We start from the raw sequence: 21756 nt of genomic DNA on the forward strand, positions 1-21756 counted from the left end.
TCCTTCACTCTCTTATTTAATCAATTATTTTCTATCCTGTTTACATAACATTATTTTTTTACTCGCACAAATCTCTTGGCAAATAAATAAATTGAATCGTTCTCTCTTAACAATGCAATTATATTGAACGTTCGCAATTATAATGACCTACCACGAACAAACGATGGAAATGAGGAAGCGAAGAGGAAAAAGAATCGAAAGAAGTGGTTGTCATGTTGCAATTACGAGACAGTTTTTCTATCTGTAATAACTATTGTGTGCCATTGTGTAAGAGAGGGCACAAGATAACCCGCGCATGTTCGAAGACATAATAAAAGTTAAACGAGTATCAAAGAGATGGTCAAGAAATTGTTGTCTGGATCCACTTTCAACGAAACGTGAAACAACGATCGTATATACGCTGTGATTCTCGATGAAAGAGAGAACAAATGGATCGATGATTACTTGGAATAATAAGCGAGTTTTTTCCTCCCATTCCATTCATCTCGACGACAAAGTCGTCTCTCGATGGTTGTGTTTCCACGGTAATTAACAATCGCGATTACCACCAACCAAAGACCGCATTGCGTCAGTACGCGCGAGTAGGTTTGTCGGTACCGCCTTGCAACTTTCCTCGCCAACCATCCCTCGCTTCCTCGCTATTCTCGCTACTTCTCTCACCACCCACCACCTGATACTCCTCTTTGCTCCCCCTGACCTCTACGCGTCCTTTCCTCCCTATCCGACCCCTCTTACCCGTGCCAATCCTCTCTCTCCCTTTTCCGCTTCACCCTTTCCCTTCTCCTATTCGACGCCGACCTCCTCAACCTCGACGTTATGTTCTCTGCCATTACTATCACCACTACTATCGACGTGCACAGCAACGTCTCCGTCATCCTTCCACTGTCTTGATAGTTTTTGATAGTCACTCAATACGAGACACTCCGTGTTGAGTTTGATTCAATGTATATTTGATCATTCGAATGGATTCACATCGAATATTACAGGTTATATAATCGAAACGTATTCGTTTTCTGATTGAAAATCTCTCGATCGAATAAACTATATGTACGCGTTGCTCAAAGATTCCCCTATAAGGAATGAGAGATCTGATTGGATATTTCTGATAGATCGAATGCGATCATAAAAATGGGAACGTTTATTGGCCGAAAATAAGATCGAATAACATCGCTTCCCTTCCTTCTATGCCGTTCCTACTGCCATCTTCTCAACTCCCTAGAGTACTATGCTTTGCTGGGGAGAAACCCTCGATAAGAAATGCGGTTGTTTGATTGGTTATTTCTGATATGTACATCGAATGAAATCATAAAAATACGAGTGCTTATTGGTAGAAAATTTCACGTTCATACGAATAAAATTTTAAGTAAGATATTTCAACTGAACAGAAAATTTAAACTAACTTTAATATAAAAAAAATATATTATTCATATTATTACGCGCAATTTATTTCATAGCCTCTATTTATTTTCTATTATTCCTGTGCCAGCCAAAAGAATTTCATCTCAACATTGCATAGTACATAACGAAATGGTAAAATCGAGCAATCTAAGAGAGAAGAAATTATACTATGTTTGACAAGGGAAAGTAAACAGATCTTATGCATGATCTCTATAGAATCGAACGATACGTTTGTTCCAGAGGTGACGATGTACAACGATCGATCGAGCTGCTGGACAAAGTGCTCTCAGAGTACGACGAGCACGAAGCAGAGGGCGAAGGTGGTGGAGGCGTCGGCGTCGGCGTCGGTAGTGGCGGTGGCGGCGGCGGTGACGGTAGTGGAGGTGGAAGCGGCGGAGGTGTTGGGGATTGTGGCAGCAGCACCGAACCAAGTATTGGTCTCACACCCGACGACGAAAGTCCGTCCTTAGGTATCTTTTATCCCTTTTTTGTTTTTTTTTTTTTTTCCCTTTCCTTTCCATTCTCCTTCACGCCATTTTCCGTTTTATTTCCTCCTTTCATCTCTATGACCTTCGCGATAATATTGATACTCTGTTTATTTTTTTCTTTTTTCTACTTCTTTCATCCTTCTCTTTTCATCCATTTTCCGTACAATCGTTCATGTTCATCGAATCTTGTCATACAATCAAGCTTGATGATATTGATCGAAAATATCCTTTTAATTAATATTGGATTGATGCATATGAAATGTAATTTTTTAAAAATAAAATTTTAATTATTCTAATTAATAATATATTTAATTATATATCTCCAAAGTATCAATATGTTTAAATTAAAGTTATTATATATATTTAATTGTAGAATTTTTTTTTTTAAATTATTTATTGATCGATTAAAAAATTATTCATTTTGTAGATGTAGATCTACAATTAAAAAATGATTTTAAATTCGTATATAAAAATCTTAAATATTCTGATAAATTTTATTAAATATATATAGTTTTCAAAATATACAATTTATTATAAATATTTTTTTGCTTAATAGAATAGATAGATAATAATTAAAAAAAAATTTAAGTATTAATTCATTGAATTCAAATTTTAAAAAAATACAATTTTATGTGCATTAATCTAATATTATCGAATTTTTTTCTAATTCTAAAATGGCTTCTTCGTATAATACAGACAAAATGAATAATATATGTTTATAAAAAATATGAAGGAAGAAATGTCATCTACGTTTAAATAAAACTTATTGATATTTTCATTAATATTATGTATATAAATGTTGATGTAAAAACTATCCAAAAACGTAAAATAAAAATCAATAATTTCATCAAATTAAGAAGAATATAAATAAAAATTTATTAGAAATTTTATTTTAAAATTTGAGAAAAGAACAAAAACGATTGTGTAACGAGTATTTGTATAACATGAAGGAACGGAAATTCGATCTTTTTGAGAAAAAAATGCAAATGGTTCGAGATTAATGGAGGAAGAAAATTCGATCGAAATTGAAGGTGTTTACAGGGAAGAACGATAATGGTAATCTATCGAAATATGTATCTCGAAAGATATATGTCCTTTCGATCGCGATCGAAAGATGAAATTCATAAGAATGCATGCTCTCTTGACAGGACATCAATCCGAGGACGACGGTTACATGAGTATGAATGGACGGAAAGCGAAGATGGCTCTGGTAGCACTGCGTCCGGTTCCAGATTGTCCAGAGCCACAGGATCTTGCGGGTATATCTACCCAAGAATTTCCACCACCGCCGGAAGAAGCCGAACGAATTATTTCTACTTTGTTGCCCATGTAAGTTCGCTATTTCCGTTTCTAATTGTTGAAACTATATTAAGGAAAATATTAATTCTTTGACAATCAATTAATAGGTACAATACAGGTAATCGATTCTGGATCATTTGTGACCTATGCTACTGTACAGAGTATTAATATGATATTAATAAGCGACCTTTAAAGGATCGATAGACACTAAGTCATGCATAAAAGTCGTTGCAAGAATGTCAATTAAGACTTATTTATTAAATTATGAACAATTTAATTTTGCAATAGATAATACAAAAAATAAAAGAAGATAATTTCTTTTCTTTCTTTTATTGTTTAATTATTCTTTTATTGATTCTGAGTTGACTATCCTTCAACTGTTCAAGAGATAATCATATTTTATACCATTTAAACCATTAAAAATAGAGGTCAGGTAAGTATTAATGGATGCAACAATAATATAACGTTTCTGTATAGCATACTAAGCATAGAAACGTGACATTCATATCCTCGATAGACATGTCATAAACTCTCGACATATGTGCAATTAATGAGCATCAGAACTTTTTTTCTTTGCATTTAATATCTGCTCATTGATCTGTGGAACCTTATACTAGTTTTTTCTATGTATAATTCTATATATCATAGCTACAAGTTTCTAAAAGGATTATTCATAGTCAAAGTTAATAATTCATTGATTATGCCATTACCCCCATTCTGAACAAGTTTTTAAAAATACAAGAAGTTGAAATAAAAAATTTATATCAGAATATTAATAGTTATAAATCGATCAAGCTCGATCCCCTAGAATTTTTAAAAATAATTGCTTTATACAATTCATTAAAAACAATATTTTGCATGGAAACAATGTACAGTAGTCATTACATGTATCAATCAAAGGTTTATTTAAAAACGGAAAATCTAATAATTAACAATAATCAAGTAACTATAATAATCAAATAAAAATTCTCTTCTTTTTTGTTTTATTATTTTTTTCTTTTGTTTTTATGAAAATCAAACATATCACGTGATTTCTTAGACTGTACTTTCTGATCCAAATTGTAATCTATTTATTTTATGTTTTTCAAATCTGCCAACATTTAAAGTCAAGTATAGTTTATTATGGATACAATCACTTTTCATTTATCAATTGCAAAAATTAAAATAACAAATTTTTATACAATTCATTGCGTGTAATCATAGGGTATCGCCTGGAAATTCTTCAAAACGAAACGGTCATCCATCAACTCGTCGAAGCGGGCGACAACAGTGGATGATAGCTATGGAGGATAGTATACGACACGGAAACGGTAGCACTGTTACCACTCAAACAACTCTCGTGAGTATCTAACGAGTATTTTCGATCGTATAAATTCGATTGAAATAACATGAAACTCGCCCATTTTTACATATACAATAGTGACCATATGATATGCTATTCTCACAATTTCTTACTATTAACGACTTGAATCAAAATCACAAGATAAAACTGTCATTTTATATCCTTTATAAGATTCGAATCAAATCGGATGAATATTTAAATTAACTTTTTTCTTTTTCGTATCTGCCATTGATACATGTCCAAAAATTATTGTATGGATCTATTTCGTTTTGATTATATCAAAGATAAAGATCCATTTTAATATGGATGAATTATATTTTCCCGCAGCCCAAAACTCGACACCAGAGACCATATGGATGGGAAAATGGTAACGGTGAGCCATTAAAATTGGCTCAACCTCCAAGCCCACCGAGTAAATTCGCCAGCTTACCGTACGATGGTAAAGTGTCGTTCGGCTGGATCCCACCACGAACCAATCCAACGACCATAGAGAAGCATCGCGAGGTGAGACGTCGATCTTCCGAGGAAGAGGGGCTAGAAGGGAATAACAAAAATCATCGACAGAATTTTGAGAAGGATCGAACGTCGCATTTGCGAAAGCAACGTCAAAACAATGAGATTATGAAATCGAGCAGCGTGGAGGATCGGTTGTTGATGAATCACGAGCAATCGGAACAGAACTGCCGTAGGAGGAACGATTCTGATTCGAGTGAAGGAAGATTCTCGAGAAACTCCGAATCCGAGAGATCCTCGATCCCGCGCTCGAGTTCGGTCAGTGTCGAAAGATTTTCCATGAGAGCGACATGCGGATCCTCCGATTTTTCAAGGGCGAACTCGATCTCGAACGAGAGATTCCATTCTTCAGATTTTTCTATAGCCGTGGCAAGTGCCAGCTCGAACGATCGTGTCTCCGTGCCGACATCCGAACCTTTTTCAATTCGAAACCTCGACTTCGTTTCGTTTTCTTTACCGACGAGAACCGATTCTAATGAAAGATTCTCGGCCCCGACCTCGGACAGATGTTCCGAAGAGCGTTATTCCGACATGTTCTCGACCAGAAACTCGGATTTCTCGACCAGAAACTCGACGGATTTCAGAACTCAATCCGAAGAGGAACGGTTTTCCGATGATTCGTTGGAAGAACTTTTACCTCCTCCTCCTCCGATCAGCAAGAGACATTCCATCGCTTGGGAAGTACCTTTGGAAGATGATCCTTTATACGCTCCAGGAAGTACCAAGGTGATCGGTAGGAGACGACGTAAGAGCAGCGATGTGTCCAGTAAGTTATTCTTTTCAAATTCGTTTTCTGGTACAACAAACAGGATTTTTCGATTCAGTTATCTAATCAGAAATTAGTTTTAAACTTTATTTTATATTAGTAAGTTATTGTCCTTTATACATAAACGTATAATAAATATTATCGATTAAATTTTCAGGTGTTGGATCAGCATCTAAGCTTCGGGATTTCGACGATTGGCAAGATCCACGATTATCGACTACCGACGACGATCTAATCTCCCCGTATTCCGACTCTTCGACGAATGAACTTGATCAGATACGGCCACAAGATTTAACGAAAAATGGTACCTATGTGATACGCCGTGGTCGAAAGAAAGAACGAAAGGGATTGCCGAAAGCTCCTACCAAAACTAAAAGTTTATCCTTCGAGAACAGCGAGGAGAATCCAACGTTGTCCAACGTGAAACGATACTCGAGTACCTTTGATAACATCAGAAGTCTTTTAAGGGAAAATAAAATGGACGAACCGATGGACGATCCGCCAATAGAATTTGCGCCATCTGTTCCGCCTGATTTGGTCAGAGTAGTCTCACTTCCGGCGATCAACGATGAAACCGGTAATTGGCCACGGGAATTGGAAGTCACGGTTGAAGAGGAAGAAAGTTCAGATCTCTCGGACAAGGATAAGAAGACTCGAGAAATGTACGAATTGATCCAATTATCATCCTCATTATCATCGAATGACAAGCCTGAGAAAGGTCGAATCGATCTGGCTGAATCTTCGAATCAAGAAAATAATGAGTCAAACAGCACGTGTAATGGAGTTTCTTTTTCAACTTCTAACAGTTATTCTAAGGGATTTAGTCTAGCTATAACACCACCTAGCGGGAACGCGTTTATCGAAGAATCAAATGTGAAAAAATCGCCTAATCCCAGCCTTGGCAATGAAAATCGGTTAGCATCCAAGATTCCGGTAAATCTATTAATTGAAGATCAAATTGTAAAAAAAGCTTTGAAGGAAAATCGACGACAACTAGAGAAAGTCAGTGATGCTATAAAAGAGATTGAGAGCGTGAAAAACAGTGAATCTTATTCGGAGAATAAACAACGATGGATCCGTAGTGGAGATGTGAAACAACCATTAACGAGAAAAACTAGTCTCGATAGCGAATCCAATGAACGTGTCACCGCAGATGCTAGAGCGAAAAAACAACTTGATTCAGATCTTGATTCGGATTCAGCATCTAAGACCAGTCCAGAAACGACAGATATCGAGGGAAGAAGAATAAATGGAACAGATATTTATGCATCAGGGAAAAGATTGCGACAGAATGGTGTCGTTGATGGTCATAAGAACGATCAAAAGCAAATCGAAAATGTGATCGACGCCATCCTCGAGGATTCCAAGAATCCAGATTTTCAGGTATGCTTTCATTCAATGAAATCGAATATTTTGAAAATCGAAGAAATTTATCATAATTGATCGCATTTTGCTTTTAGGTAAGTGTAGAAGTTCTCGAATTTCCTCCGTTACCACCTTCCCCTGTAGAAGAAGCAGATGAGGAAAGCTCCGACATCGGTCAGAGTGCCATGATTGTTTCGAAACCAAAAAGTCATAGCAATCGAACAATGGAGTACAGACCTAGAGTGCCACCTCATCGTGGCCCTGTTACCAATCATTCAGTCTCAGATTCGAAAGATCAACAAACATCTCTCAATACTAGATCCATGGATGCTGGATTCTCTCGGGGTAAAAGAACACCTACTGCCACCACTTCTAGACGAGAGGTACGTTTTATGAAATTTAACCGGGACAATTTATTATGTTTTGGGTAAAAAATTTTATAATAATGATATCTTATTTATATAATAATATAATAAGTTATTATTATTATTAAAAATTTATTTTTTAACTAATATTATTTCTTCATGCCTCCTAGCAAGTACCAGTAGAACGAAGAACCTTGCCTACGGATTTACCAGGACCATCGCGACGACGGCCTTTTACAAAGAAACACTCACCATCTACGGAACCATGCTCATCCGTTGGAAACGGCAATTGCAGTGGTAATACCGTCACAAACGGAGTTAACAGCGGAGCTTGTAGTAGTACTAGCGGTGGAACCAGTAGTAATATAGCAACCAGTACCAGTGGGATGCAAACTTCCTGTTCGCTTCCGGAAACTCCTGTTTTTGCTAGAGGAAGCGATATTCCTAGAACTCCTCAGCATGCCAGCAATCCTACGCAAATGCGTCGGCAACCTGGTTGGTATGCCCCAACCTCGGCTACCACCGGGTAAGAATTTTCAATCAAATTCACGAGAATTTTATTCGCATATATTTAGAAAATCACATTTTATATCTTATGCAAATTGGGTTAACAATAAATTATATATTTTTTATATATAATTTTAAGATTTGATTATTATATATATCATGAATGTAAAAAAATAAAAATAATGAATAAATGAATGATGAGACGGATAACAATAGATAGATAAAAAAAAAATAAATGATATTTTGTCTAAATAGGTATCGCAGGAATAATCCAGGTCTGGAACAAGCGATAATCGGGACAGAATTATTGCGATTAGCCGGTGGCCCGAATCGAGGATGGTATCCAACAAGGAAGGCGAACCAACCGCGACCAGCTTCGATCGAGCATCTCGAACGACTGAACAATGCGTACGATCCACGCTTGGCAGGTTCCGGAGACCAGAGGAAACCATTGACTCTACCAACAAACATCACACCGAACAAATACTTCGGCCAAAGTAAGCACAGCTCCGCCTCCAGTACTCGCGAGGCGCTACGGAGGGTCACTAGCTTGCTCATCAAGAAAGGTAAGCGCTGGAATTTGCGCTATTACAAGAGCCCATGATCGTGGAACCAGTGAACGCTACCGCGATCGGCTGGCCTAGAAAACACGATGCTTCTCGTTAAGCCAACTCGGTTCATTGCAATTCCTGTTTATTTTCCGAATGAATGTTTTCTGATTAGATCCGCAATTGCATAATAACTTATAAATGAAATAATGCAAATTACATATGTGTTCAAAAACAATTTCATAAGTAATAAAATAGGATGAATCATAAAACAATATTTCGCATAAACATGTTTGCAAACCGAGTATTGCTGCGAACATGTTTTTTAAAATAATGATCGATAAGTTTACATATTTTCGATTTAATACGTGAATATAATCATTTTTTCTTTTTTCGAATTTCTTTTGTAAAAGTGGACTTTTTAAAAAGTACACTTTTTACTCTATTCGATTTTACAACGAAGTTGTTGCCTATTGATATTTAAATAATAAATTTGAAGTCAACATCGATAAAAAATTAAATTATAGGAATATTCGTATATATTTATATACATATATATTTGTATGTATATGTATATAAATTAAATCATCGTTATTTTAAAAACTATCTGCATCGAGTTTTCAAACGGTTTGTGACACATTTTCAGAATCCATGTAACAATTGTTGAAAACAACGCGCCAATAGTTTCTCCAACTTATTTCTTGCGTGACCTTTCGTGGCACTGAGTGTCACCAATTTAAATCTTGCTATATTCCTTCTATACATGGTTTGTTTAAATAATTTTCATGCCTGATTCTATCGTAAGAAAGAAACTTACGATTCTCCTATCGTTTAAAGAATTAGTTTCTTTCTCACGATAATATATATTTATACATGTACATGTATTTATTGCACTTTTTATATTGCTATAATAAGCTGTCTGTAGATGATGATTGATTTATTATTGTTTCTATTAGTTTAATCTGATTTCCTTTATATTACTTGAAAAACGATTTAACAGATTTATGCAGTTTTACAGCTATTCCTGTTTCATAAATAGAATTCGCTTGATTCATGCGTTTTTGCTTTATCGTTTGGTCGATCGGCAATGCGTTGCACGTACAAAAAACTTTAATGAAACGTGAATAAGTTTTAATGTTGTAAACACGATATCAATGTCAATTTCTATTCACATTTCCTCGCAATAGTAAGCTTAGTTTTAGATAAGCTACGGTTATGTCGTAGCTGTACAGTGGTTCCATCTGGCGAAAACTTTGTAACTACTTGGGACGAATCAACTGACCTTGAAAATATACACGTATAAGACAAGAAGGATGGAGGAACGAGACTTCCTCCACGTTACACGTGGCAAGCTAATCTTATTTCTATAGAGGGTTTTAATTTTCATTGTTTCGTCGAAATGAATCTGTCTCATTATATTTTTTTTTTTGTTAGAAGATTATTTTTCGCTTTCTACAACTTTATTCTATCATACAAGAACAGAATTTTTAATCAGTCATATTCGTTGACTGTTCTCGAATCTTGTAACGTGGACAAAGTATGTGCTCTTCTCTTTTCGAATAGCGCTACGTTGCGCTGCGCCGGCCGGTTAGGGCAGTCCAAGAACCGGTATAATAAGAATGGTAAATGCTAAAGATTCACTAGAAAACTAGCAACGTTACAACAAGAGCATGAGTTCACGATTTTCTCATTAAAATATCTTCGAATACGAACAATATTCTTTTTTGTATTATTATCACTTTATTGATTTATCTATATACATGCATAGGAGAAAATATTCAATTTTATTTTTCAAATATTACTTCTTGTATCACTTTATCTATCGTCTTTAAAATATCATTACTATTTTATTGTCATTATTAGATTCTATAAAAATATCTTATTTATGGCATATTTATTTTACAATTAACAAACATAAATTAATATTTATCGATTTTAATTATTTAATTTCCGATATTTAAATTAAACATTAATAAATTCGTGGTAAGCAACAAGAATTTGGTCATATTGATACAGAAAACGGGCGCGCCGTGGATCAATACTCATCCGTGCAGAGATATAGCGTTGCTCGAACTGTATTTTCCTTTTTCTTTTGTTGCTTATACAGCATTAACAAGTGAACAATCTATACTCATCTTCTTTCTTTGCCTTTGCCAATTATATTAAATAAAATTAAAATTTATTTATAATAGTATGATTCATAATAGTATTATTCAGAATTTATTCTATTTATATATATATATAATATTTCTTCTATTTCAGTTTACATTCAATTTAATTGCAATTAAACAATGAAAAAATGTGAAAATAATGTAGATTTGTACGTCAGCCTTTCGAGTCTTATCATTATTTATTTATAGACTGTCGTATCGATGCTCTGAAAAAGAGCTTCCGCGCATGCGGACAAGATAACGTTTTCCTTCATTTAACTCTTTTCTTTTATAACACTTTTCCGATTCGAAAATTTTTTGATCGATCGGCGGATATTGTACAGATAGGAAAGATCGAAAGAAGTTAGTAGTGTAACCGTTAAAAAATGGTTGGTAGGAGAACAGCAGGGGGTAGCAAAGGCGATTGACCAGCAAAGGGATGTTTTCAGTTTGGTTAGTAAGCGGTCGGCTCGCTGGACGGATTGGATGCAGAGCAGGGACGTGTGGGAAGTTGGAAGGACACGGAAGGGGTGACTAGCTCGCCTCGTACAAGGGTGGTGGCAATCGTTACTCCCGTCTACTGTTGGTCTGTCTAGCAACCCTCCCTAGTCAACCAAATGCCATCCCTACCAAAGCCGGGATTTGTATCATGGTCGAGTTGCGTTCGTCACGAATCTTTCAACCCAATAGAAAACGTCGGTCTATCACTTTTTTTCACTCCTTTTTTCTTTTCCTTTCCTCTTCTTTTTCTCTCTCTTCTCTTTCTTTTTTTTTCACATTTTTTTCTTTTCTTTATCTCTTTTGCTCTATTCTTATGATTTTTAAAAAAATAAAAATATTTTAATCGATGAATGTCAGTCAACAAGAAAACATAATTATCCACCCACGCAATAACTGATTCTTCATGGAAGTTACGCTATTATTGTTATTATCGATATTTCTAATTATATCTACGTCATTGCACTCTGTTTGCAAACAGGACTGTGATGTATGTTATATATATATATATATATATATATATATATGTATATGTGGTGTGTGTGTGTGTTATCAATGTGTCAGATTCGGTCTACTGAAAGTTTTAAAATCTATTTAATATAATTTTTTTTTGCGCTTGGTTTGTTTTTCTATAAAAAAAATTTTTTCTTTCATATTCATTGTGATCAATGAACTCAACTATTTATTAGAAACATCTTGAACGTAACTTAACATTTTAAACATCGCACAGCATCAATTGAAAACCGATATAGCATTACGCTTAGTTGTTCTTCTACTTATTTTTTGAATTATGTGAAATTACTTTCTTTTTATTTAAAATTTTCAATTTCTGAAGAAACAACTGATAAGTTGTACAATCTCAAAAATTTTATCGTCATCAGTTCAAACAACATTGTTATTATAATGAAGAATTTTAGTATTATCATATTTGGTATGTGTGTGTGGGGGGAGGGGGGAGCATAAAAGGATGGGTCAAACCGAACTGTACGCCAGACTGAGTCGTGAACGTTTGGACATTTAGAACGTCAGCTGGTTTCAGTATGTTGCCAAGAGAGATTCTGCTTGTCCTTGAACAAACTTAATCTTGCTTCCCTTCGTCTTATCTCCTTCAAACCAAGACGTGAACGACATTTTTAAAATATAAAAGTTTCCTTTCTTTTAAACATTTATATGTTTCTATCTATGTAGGTATAGACAAATACAAAATATTAAACATAACAAATATTAAAATTATTTTAATAGCAGTTTTGATTATGATTTTTCTCGAATTTTATTTAAATCTATATTTTTTTTTAATTTTGATACTATAAGAAATAGCAATTGGGGATATTATAAAAAATAATATTATAAATAAAATCTTTTCAAATCCGTGAAATAATTTTTTGAAGACGTTTTTCTTAACCATATTGTTATAATATATAACAAGAAAAAATAAAAAATATTATCAGATTCCAAATGAATAATTCAAAAAAATTAGTTTGTGTAATGAATTACTATTTAATGGAATTCAAACCCAATACTTGTGAAATGACCTAATTTTTCTAAACTAATTTTTTTTATTTATTTTTTTTACAAAGTTACTAAATATATATATTTTTTTAAAATTATACGGTTGATTTCTATTTTTAAAAAAAATTCTTTTCTTAAAATAAAGTTTTAAAAAAAAAAAAAAGGAATTAATCAAAAAAGTCATTAAATTGCGGAATTACATTATCTATATTTATATTAAAATTTAAATAATTTTTTTAATCAAAGAAAGCAAAAGAATAATGAAATATAAAAGACGCGTTTAGTGAGTATATAAAGTAATCGATCGATTCGATGAGTAATCACTCTCGCTATCTTTGGTACGTAATAGCAACGAGTCAGTTCAATGAAAATGCAACCAATATCTGCTTTTTCAAAGTATAGCTTTTAAAGTATCATTACGACGAGTTAATTTTATTTTGTTTACTTTTTGATTGATCATGTTTCTACAATTTCATGGATAAGCCAAAATTGTCTTATCGTTTAAACAGATGTTAGATAATAGTAGAGACACTTAACCATGGCAATGAATAAGAATCCTAGACATGGCCCTGACCTCGATTGAAAGTAACGTATTTGTTTCTGGTACTTTTTTTTACTCTTTTCTTTATTTCTTCACTCATTTGTGCTATTTATTATCGATTTTGAATAACGATTACAATCTCTTTATAATGATTATTGATTATGAATTATGAAAAAAATGTGTAGAAAAAAATTAGGAATATTTATAAATAAAATTAAACCAAATATTCATTTATATTATTTAAGTATTTGCATGTATACATATATTTATTCAATTTGTTTAATATAATTTTTTTTTTATTTAAAACTACTGCTGTGAAAAAGAAATGTAAAATTTCTTCAAGATGAATATAATAACTTTTGTGGATGAATAGAAATAAAATGAACTTGCGACAAACAAAAGACGCACGTTCGTGTTTTTCAAGAATTTCTAATCATCGCATCTTTTACAAAGTTAAAACTGTTCGCAAAGAGCGCGTTCTGTCATCCGAAGCCAGCCGTTGAAACAAGATATGGAGAGAGGTTATTATTATCCATCCAGAAATAGAGTCGCGAACGTATAGACTGGTGGTTGTTACTGGTGGCCGAATAAACTCTCGAATATGGAAAGGGAATAAAGGACTTTGGTATATTAACTTGACTGCCCATTCATGGACATGATAAATCTTGTAAAAAAATTTAGACCTCTTTATTTTAAATTTCGAATAATAATATTTAATATTTTGATAGTTTTAATAATAATAGGCTATAGTCCTTCTTCAATTGAATTAATATTCGTAATTAATATTTCTAAATCAAAAATTAGTATATACTAATTATAAATTAAAGATTCATTAAAGAACCAAAGTGTTAATGTTGTATTATTTCAAAGGCTAGAGAAGTTGAGTGAAGCTTTATAATCATTTGCACGTATATAAATTTATTCCAGATGTACACCTGTTTGCACTGTTTCAATTTATGTTTCAATTTATCAATTTGTTTCGATTCACAAAGCAGTGATAATTTTATATTCAACTCTTTCTCTGTCTATGATGTATTTATCTCTATCTCGTTCCGTTCATTCAATCAGTTATTTTATTTTTTTCAAATATTTTCGAAATTCATTTCATTTTTTATTATGGAAAAAATATTTTTGTGAAACAATCATTGAATCAATGTGTTATGTAGTAGAAATATATGTGTATATATTTGCGACAGAAATTTAATTATTCGAATATTTTCTTTTCGATGTTTATATTCTTCTTTATAATCTAACTTAATCTAATCGTTGAAGGCATAATTTTGGCCATAAATGCTGTTCGTTAGGATCATATCGTGTCCTCGTTGTCTTGTGTCATATTCATACTTGGCATGTGGCAGCCATCCGATTTTATTTGGTCAATTTTTCCAAGGGAAACACGCGCTTATTTGGAGATTAACCTCCAAACAAATCAATCAGGTAGCCATATCGTTTTACACTTACACATACGCGCGTTTCCCATGTCTTTTTTTATCGCTTTTCGTAGTGTTCTGTGATTTCTCATTATACATAACATACAAAGATCAAAAACAATGAACAAAAGAACAAAATTTATTTTTCAATCTTCTCAAGATGAAACTTGTATTGATTTGTTCTAGGAAGTGGAAGCAAAGATGGAAAAGGTGGGAAGGATAATGCATCACCGTGTGGTCCTTATGCAGGTAAGTTTACTTTCATTTAGATGAATATGAGATTTTTATAATTAAAAAAAAATGTGTTTGAAAAATGAACCGCGATAATAATTTCTCGGTCATCTTACAACTTCAAAAACCAAACGATTTAAAAAAGCGAATCATGCTGTAAATTAAATTCGAAAAATATCAATGAAATATTTCGATTTCTTTTACATAATATAGTAAAATAATATGAAATCTTCATAATTTAAAAATTGTAGATCTTGACATTTGAATTATATATCAAATAATTATATTTTAAGGCTTAAATTATTATTAAATATTACAAAAAGACATATTAAACAACAATATTAAAATTATGATTATAAAAGTATACGATACTATTCAATCAATACTATACCACGATGCTTAACCTTGTAAGTATGTACTTATATTAAGTTTTTATTTTATTGCTGATAGCGAGGCACACGTGTGTGTGTGTGTGTGAATATATATATGTATATATATCTTTTATATCTTTACACGCGTAATATAATCGTACACACGACGTTCCAAAATATCCATTCCCTTCCTACCAAAAGTTTAGTAATGTACGCTTCGCTTTTAGCCTGAACATCAGTTCTATTAATATTGTGCAGTTATTTTTGAAAACTTCTTACCAAGAGAAATAGAGCAAGGATGTAATTTAATAAGAAGAGATTCATAAATAAAATGTAAGAGTTCCATTCAATTTATATATTATAAAGAAAAACGTAACTCTTAAGAATTATTTTTATTGATTTGATTTCATATAATAGCAGCAATAAACACAGTTCGAGATTCAAAGTAACAGAGATCAGACACACCCAACAGTTTGCGTCTATTACGCGCGCTACATAGCTGCACTATCGGTATTGATCCATACGCACCGTTTTCTCGTTCTCGCTCCCTAGCTCCTCGCATCGCAAAAATATATCATTTTCGTGATACAATTTTTTTTCTTCTCTCTTTCTTTCTCGCTTTCCTTTCCAGATAGATAATAAAATAATAAAGGGATGGGAAAAAATCTATTTGCAAGAATGACCATTTATGGGAATAGCAATTTTTCTCTACTCATTGTCAGTTATCATTGATCAAAAGAGGGGGAGGCTATCCGTCGTCAATCGTAGCCGGCTTTTAACGTCCGTCGATTCGAAGGAAAGGCCGGAAAGACCGTCGATTATTATGCAGGCGACAGACAATTGCCAACGCTTCCCCTATTAACATATAGTGAGAGTAAAAACGTGGCTGAAATATACGATGCAGTTTGGTACGTACGTACGTCGCCCCACTACCACAACTCGGATACATCATCATCATCATCAAGGATTTTGATATATAATAAATTGAATAAACGCGATAAATAATGCGATCTTTTACCGCGACAATTTTTTTTCTTTATGCCAGAAATAGAAATAGAGATAGGAATGATTCTTGGTATAATAATAATGAAAGAGGAGGCAAGAAAGAGGAAGAAACGTGTATATAGGCGAAAGAGCCATGTCATCTTTTTGTTTCAGCGGCCGAGTGTGGGGACGCACCTAAAAAGAAAGGATTCTTCAAAGGTTTCTGGAAGAGGTCACGTCATTATTCATTGGAGAACCAATAGCCCAGGTTAGGCGGTAGGGTGATAGGCCACCAGCAACGACAGACATCGCGGCAACAACACCATTATCGACAACACGTCGCTACAAGCGCTTTGACGCACAGTGCTTGTTGCTGCATCGTCCAGTAGCCTCGGTCCCGTTTCGTGGTAGAACCAGCGACAAGGTTCGCGTTCTTTCGTCCATTTCATCGAGCTTTTATTCCGCCCGATCAGTGGTCTCCGAATACAACAAGCTACGTCAATCCGTGGGTAAAATCTTTTTGCGTATTTTACGTTTTTTTTTTTTTTTTTTTCAATTTTCTTTGATTTCTTTTCCTTCTCTTCTCCACCTTTCTCCCGCACCCTTTCTCTTCCCTTCTTCTCTACTTCATTCTATTCTCTTTCATTCATTTCTCATTACGTCACATCATGATACAAGTATTATATTATATTTATATTGTTTAGCTGTTTTCGCACAACAATCTGTTTCTGTTCGTTTCAGCGTTTTACTTTAAAGCGTAAAACAGAATAGAAACAATAATGTAAAATGCTGCGCGAATCGTGTCGATTTTATCTTTATCTGGCGTTCAAATCAGATCATTTTTCGCCATTCGATATCCTTTGATCAAATCGCGTAAGCAATTTAAATGAATGTTATTTATATATTTATTTTTACTCGAAAGATTTGAATAACGATATTTTCAAGTTTGTTTCTTTATTTTTTCAATTACTTTTTTTTTTTTTTTTTCTCCCCCCTTTTAACGCGAACCGAAAATGTTGAAAACGGACACGACATCGATAGCGATTTCTCGCAATAACCGTAGGCTTCGCTTTCGAGATGCGCACGCGCGCCCTCTTCCCGTATCTCGAGCGGTAAAAAGTTGGATAATTTTCGGAACGAGAGGTAAACGCAAGCTTGTATGGCTTTACCAATTGCTAGATCGATTTCGATTGAACGGAACTTTTACTTTACAGAGGTAACCGCCGATTAAGTCGTAATAATCTCATCGGGGTGGAAGGTTAGATCAATCGTTTGGAACGGGCAGCTGTTTGATTAGCAATGCCAAAAATACAGTAGTCGGCTTTCTAATTGACGCAACGACGATCGACGATCATCGTGGTTAGTCATCCGGTCGACAAGTCGCGACCGATCGCGAGCATCAGTCACCTAGGCGTTTCTTTTCCATCATCTTCCTTGTGTATCCAACGCGCGAGCACGTTTATAGAAAGTGAGTAATAAATTATAAGTTATCCAATATTCGAGTACACGAGTAGATCAAAAACGTGTTAGATTGCGTTAGATTGTACATTATGGCACAAGCAATAAGGAGAAAGAGGAGAGCGTACGAAACGAATGCGTTGAAAAATCATAAACGATGTAAAGAAAAAAAAAATTATATTGTATTACATATTTATTATTATTTAAAGAATTTGTAATTATACGAACGAAATATTTCCGAGTTTCAACGTTACCATTTAAATATTATTTTTATTATTGCATCATTATTTATATCATTATCACTATTATCATTACCATTAATGCAATATCAATTTGTTATTGCTCTTCTCTAATTATTTTTTTTTTTTGTTAATATCCATGATATATTTATTGTTATCTTACTTTATTATCGCCTATGTCGTCATTATTGTTGTCTTTCTCATCGTTATTTTTTTTTTTTTTTTACTATTTTTACCATCATTGATATACTAATATTTTTATCGGAATAATCATTGTGACTAGCCTTATTTATATATTTTTCTTCTATTTTTTTTTTTAATTTCATTATTATTATTATTATTATTATCGCTGCTTATTTATTATTATGATATTATGATAAATTTGTTGTTGTGATCGTTGTTACTATCATTGTTAATTCTCTAACGCTCTAGCGCCAAAATATTTAATCAATTAATTATATGCATGCAAAAAAAAAAAAACGTTGAAACACGCAGTGAAATGTGGACGATAATGCATTATTTTTATAAAATCTGCTATCTCGTGTTAACAATCGAATTATTTATTTATTTACTTTCTTTCTTTCTTGCTTGCTTACTTACCCACTTGTTATTATCTATAATTCTGTACTCGATATGTTATATATCGAAGGGAAAAGAGGCAAGATTACAGCCAATGTAACGTAACAAATGGTGACGATAATAACGATAACACTTTTTAAATTATATTTAATACAACTTTAAAAATCGATATGATACATTCGTTCTCCTCTCTGATATATTTAATGAAATCGAAAGAAAATCGAATGAAAAATCGCTTGAATGCCAAAGATTGTGTTGCAGTAAGTGGAAAACTCGCGCCGATAATGATATGCAAAGATATAAAAATTATTTCTTTGTATTCGTTTGATCGATTCTATCTTGTGATGAGATTTTATGTACAAATAACCAGCTGAAATGAATATCTTTTCCCTTTCTCTTTTCCTATGTATTATTTCCTTTTCCATTTCTCGTTTTAAGTGCCAACTAATGACGCAAATTCGTCATCGTCATCGTCGTCGTTGTCGTCATCGTTATCATTTCTTATTTCTCAAAACAGAAATTCCCTATGAATCATTAAATTCATCGAAAAATTCTATTCACACTATTATTTTGCATTATACATATTGTTTTCATATAATATATATATATATATGTATGTAGGTATTTATTAACATTTACGAAAGCGATGACGTGAATGTACTTTAATGGTTAAAAGGGCTCTATTATAACTTAGAAGAGGAAAGAAGAAGTAAGAAAGAAGAAAAGGAAAGAAAAAAATGGCGGAAGCTATTTGATCGTAATGTAGGTTATGATATTGTTTTCACTTCCTACGCGATATATTTATTTATTTTAACACAATTTAATACGCGGTCTTGATACAATGTATGTATAGTGATTCTTGTAAATAACGATATCATAAATTGTGGGTGTAACATGGAAAAGAACGATATAAGAAGATAAAGAGAAACTATTTCGCGATCTATTCGCGACGAAGGATCGCATGTTGGAATTTGGACTGTGAGAATGATGGGCATTCGAGATACATTCGGCCGCGTGCTATGGTTGCTGCTGCTGCTGCTATTGTTGCTATTACTAGCATAACGGTTGCTGTTATTAGCATAGTCTCAAAGTCGAGAGCACGCTGGCCGCTTTGTCGCATATTCGTTGAGATGCATGCACATCTACCTGATAAGACTTTAACTTAAAGGTTTAATCTAATAATGGTTAATGCTACTTAAACTTAATGCCATTTAAATGAAACGTTTATAAAGCAATTTTCGCCACATCGGTATGCTATATCATTTTGCATGTAAGCGTACGTGCACGTGAACCTACGCGTTCAATTACTTTTTTCAGTGCTGTTCTTTTTGTTCATCATATGATCATCTTTTCTTCCTCCTTCTTTTTATTTGCCCGCGTCCCTTTTTTTCTCTTTCTCTTTCTTCTCCTTATCAACGATTTAAACAAAAATACAAACTATTGTTTTCTTCGGGTATCGAGATATAATGGATAGAACAGGTATCGTGTAATCATTGTCGATAATAATGGGGATTCTCTTTGAAATAAAGAGTATGAAAGCGAAATAGATATACTTAATAAATCTAATTAAATTCAAAAAAGTGAAGAACATTGAAAAATAAACATGAAATGAATAAACGAATTATTTTTCTTTCTTCCGGAAAAAAAAAAAAAAAAAAACGATTAAAATATTTAGAAAGAATATCGAAAAAATACGAATAATCGATAAATTTATGATGGACTTCCACCAATCAAACGCGAAGAAAGAAATATACGATACTCGCTTGTACATCGCGCAATATAAGATTATCGACTTATCTTAATGGTACCATCCACTTTTTTCATGTGTTCTAACATGATTGTATCTGACAAATTCCATATACCGATATATACGACGCACACTCAAGTCAAGTTACCGAACAAGTTATACGATATGATTCGATGTTCGTACGCCATTATCAATTTACATTATTTAAACTTAACTAATGATGATGTTAAGACCGGTTCGTTGGGCGCATCGTTTTTCTAGTCTTTGTTCCCTAAATGAAAGCGATCTGGGCGAGTGTATGTAAATCGGATAGAAACGGGTCAAAAATGAAAACAAACTCGGGTAAATATGCTTCGTATAGTTAGATTACGTAGAAAGGAAAAGGATTAACGCGTTGACTAATAAGACACGAGATAGGAGGGAAATTTTAGTACAAATTCAATAGCTTTATCGCTTAAGATGTGGAAAAGAACAAGAGTAAAAGGTACTAAAAAAAAAAAAAAAAAAAAAAAATGATATGGCAATAAACACATAGTGTGCAACGCACGAATGCAGGGTTACAAATACACGATTAGGAAGTCGTTCGACGAATTAAAGCGCTCGACGCCTCGGTACTAATATCGACGACATTTCGTATCCCGTGAATTACAATCCAAGCCTTTCCTTCGAATTATATACGTATTATCCGAGATCATCCATGTTCGTTTGTATCTCATATATCTATGCGCATTATTTTTTCCACTGCAAAGGTTTACGCGTCACCGATCTCTAGTATGCGAAAAGAGATCTGGGTTATCATTTATTATTTACTCAAAACGAGTCGAATAAATTTCGAGAATGATAAAAAGTAGGCTATAAGGCGTTGATCGATAGAAAATATAAAATATGACGATTTCGATCGCGATAAGTAGAGGTAATGTTTTTTAAGAAAAGAAAAAAAATCAATGCAAGTAAACGAGAGCGATTTTTATGTAAATTTTCTTGATAATTTTGTAAAAAGTCTTATTTAATCTTCTAATCTATCAATAAATTAAATAACAGTTTATAAATGAAATGAAATAATGTGTTATAATATACATACGCATGTACACATGTACATAAATATATATATATGTATATGCCGGATACCCTATTATTTCCCAATTTAAAAAAAAAAAAAAAAAAGCCATTTAAATTATTCAACAAAATAAAATAACAATAGAATGGAACAAAAATGGATATATTCTTAGTAGATATATATATTATTCTTTTTCCTTTCCGAATAAAATCAAGAAAAAATATTAATCATTGGAAAAATTGCAGGAAAATTTTGATAAATAGTCAAATAGTTCGTGACTGTCTAAAATAATGTTTAATGTCTTTAATGATTTTTTATCGCTTATCCAAATAAATTTATTTTATAGGAATCTCCCTTCGGCTTATTTTAAA

The 21756-nt window shown here is 33.1% G+C and overlaps 1 protein-coding gene across 10 annotated transcripts in view; it reads left to right on the top strand.

Annotated features, from left to right (window-relative positions):
* The window catches only part of LOC100865730 (uncharacterized), a 34114-nt gene extending 12727 nt beyond the window's left edge, over window positions 1–21387 (top strand). For 3 of the 10 annotated variants that reach the window (XM_086917387.1, XM_012484883.3, XM_086917388.1), the window contains 11 exons: window positions 1639–1868; window positions 3035–3215; window positions 4389–4524; window positions 4855–5806; window positions 5964–7189; window positions 7267–7554; window positions 7707–8062; window positions 8299–8609; window positions 14906–14968; window positions 16480–16814; window positions 17520–17965. In XM_086917387.1, coding sequence (XP_086773513.1) covers window positions 1639–1868; window positions 3035–3215; window positions 4389–4524; window positions 4855–5806; window positions 5964–7189; window positions 7267–7554; window positions 7707–8062; window positions 8299–8609; window positions 14906–14968; window positions 16480–16568 — 3832 coding nt within the window. In that variant the 3' untranslated portion in view covers window positions 16569–16814; window positions 17520–17965. Of the gene's footprint in view, window positions 1–1638; window positions 1869–3034; window positions 3216–4388; window positions 4525–4854; window positions 5807–5963; window positions 7190–7266; window positions 7555–7706; window positions 8063–8298; window positions 8610–11190; window positions 11413–14905; window positions 14969–16479; window positions 16815–17519; window positions 17966–19202 lie in introns of those variants that run through there. The other 7 variants (XM_086917392.1, XM_086917389.1, XM_031915705.2 and 4 more) reach the window with 7 other exon arrangements.
* Window positions 21388–21756: the final 369 nt, after the last annotated feature.

Source organism: Apis florea, unplaced genomic scaffold, assembly GCF_048593485.1.
Source record: "Apis florea isolate Af1SG1 unplaced genomic scaffold, ASM4859348v1 contig_2201_pilon, whole genome shotgun sequence".
Lineage (NCBI taxonomy): Eukaryota > Metazoa > Arthropoda > Insecta > Hymenoptera > Apidae > Apis > Apis florea.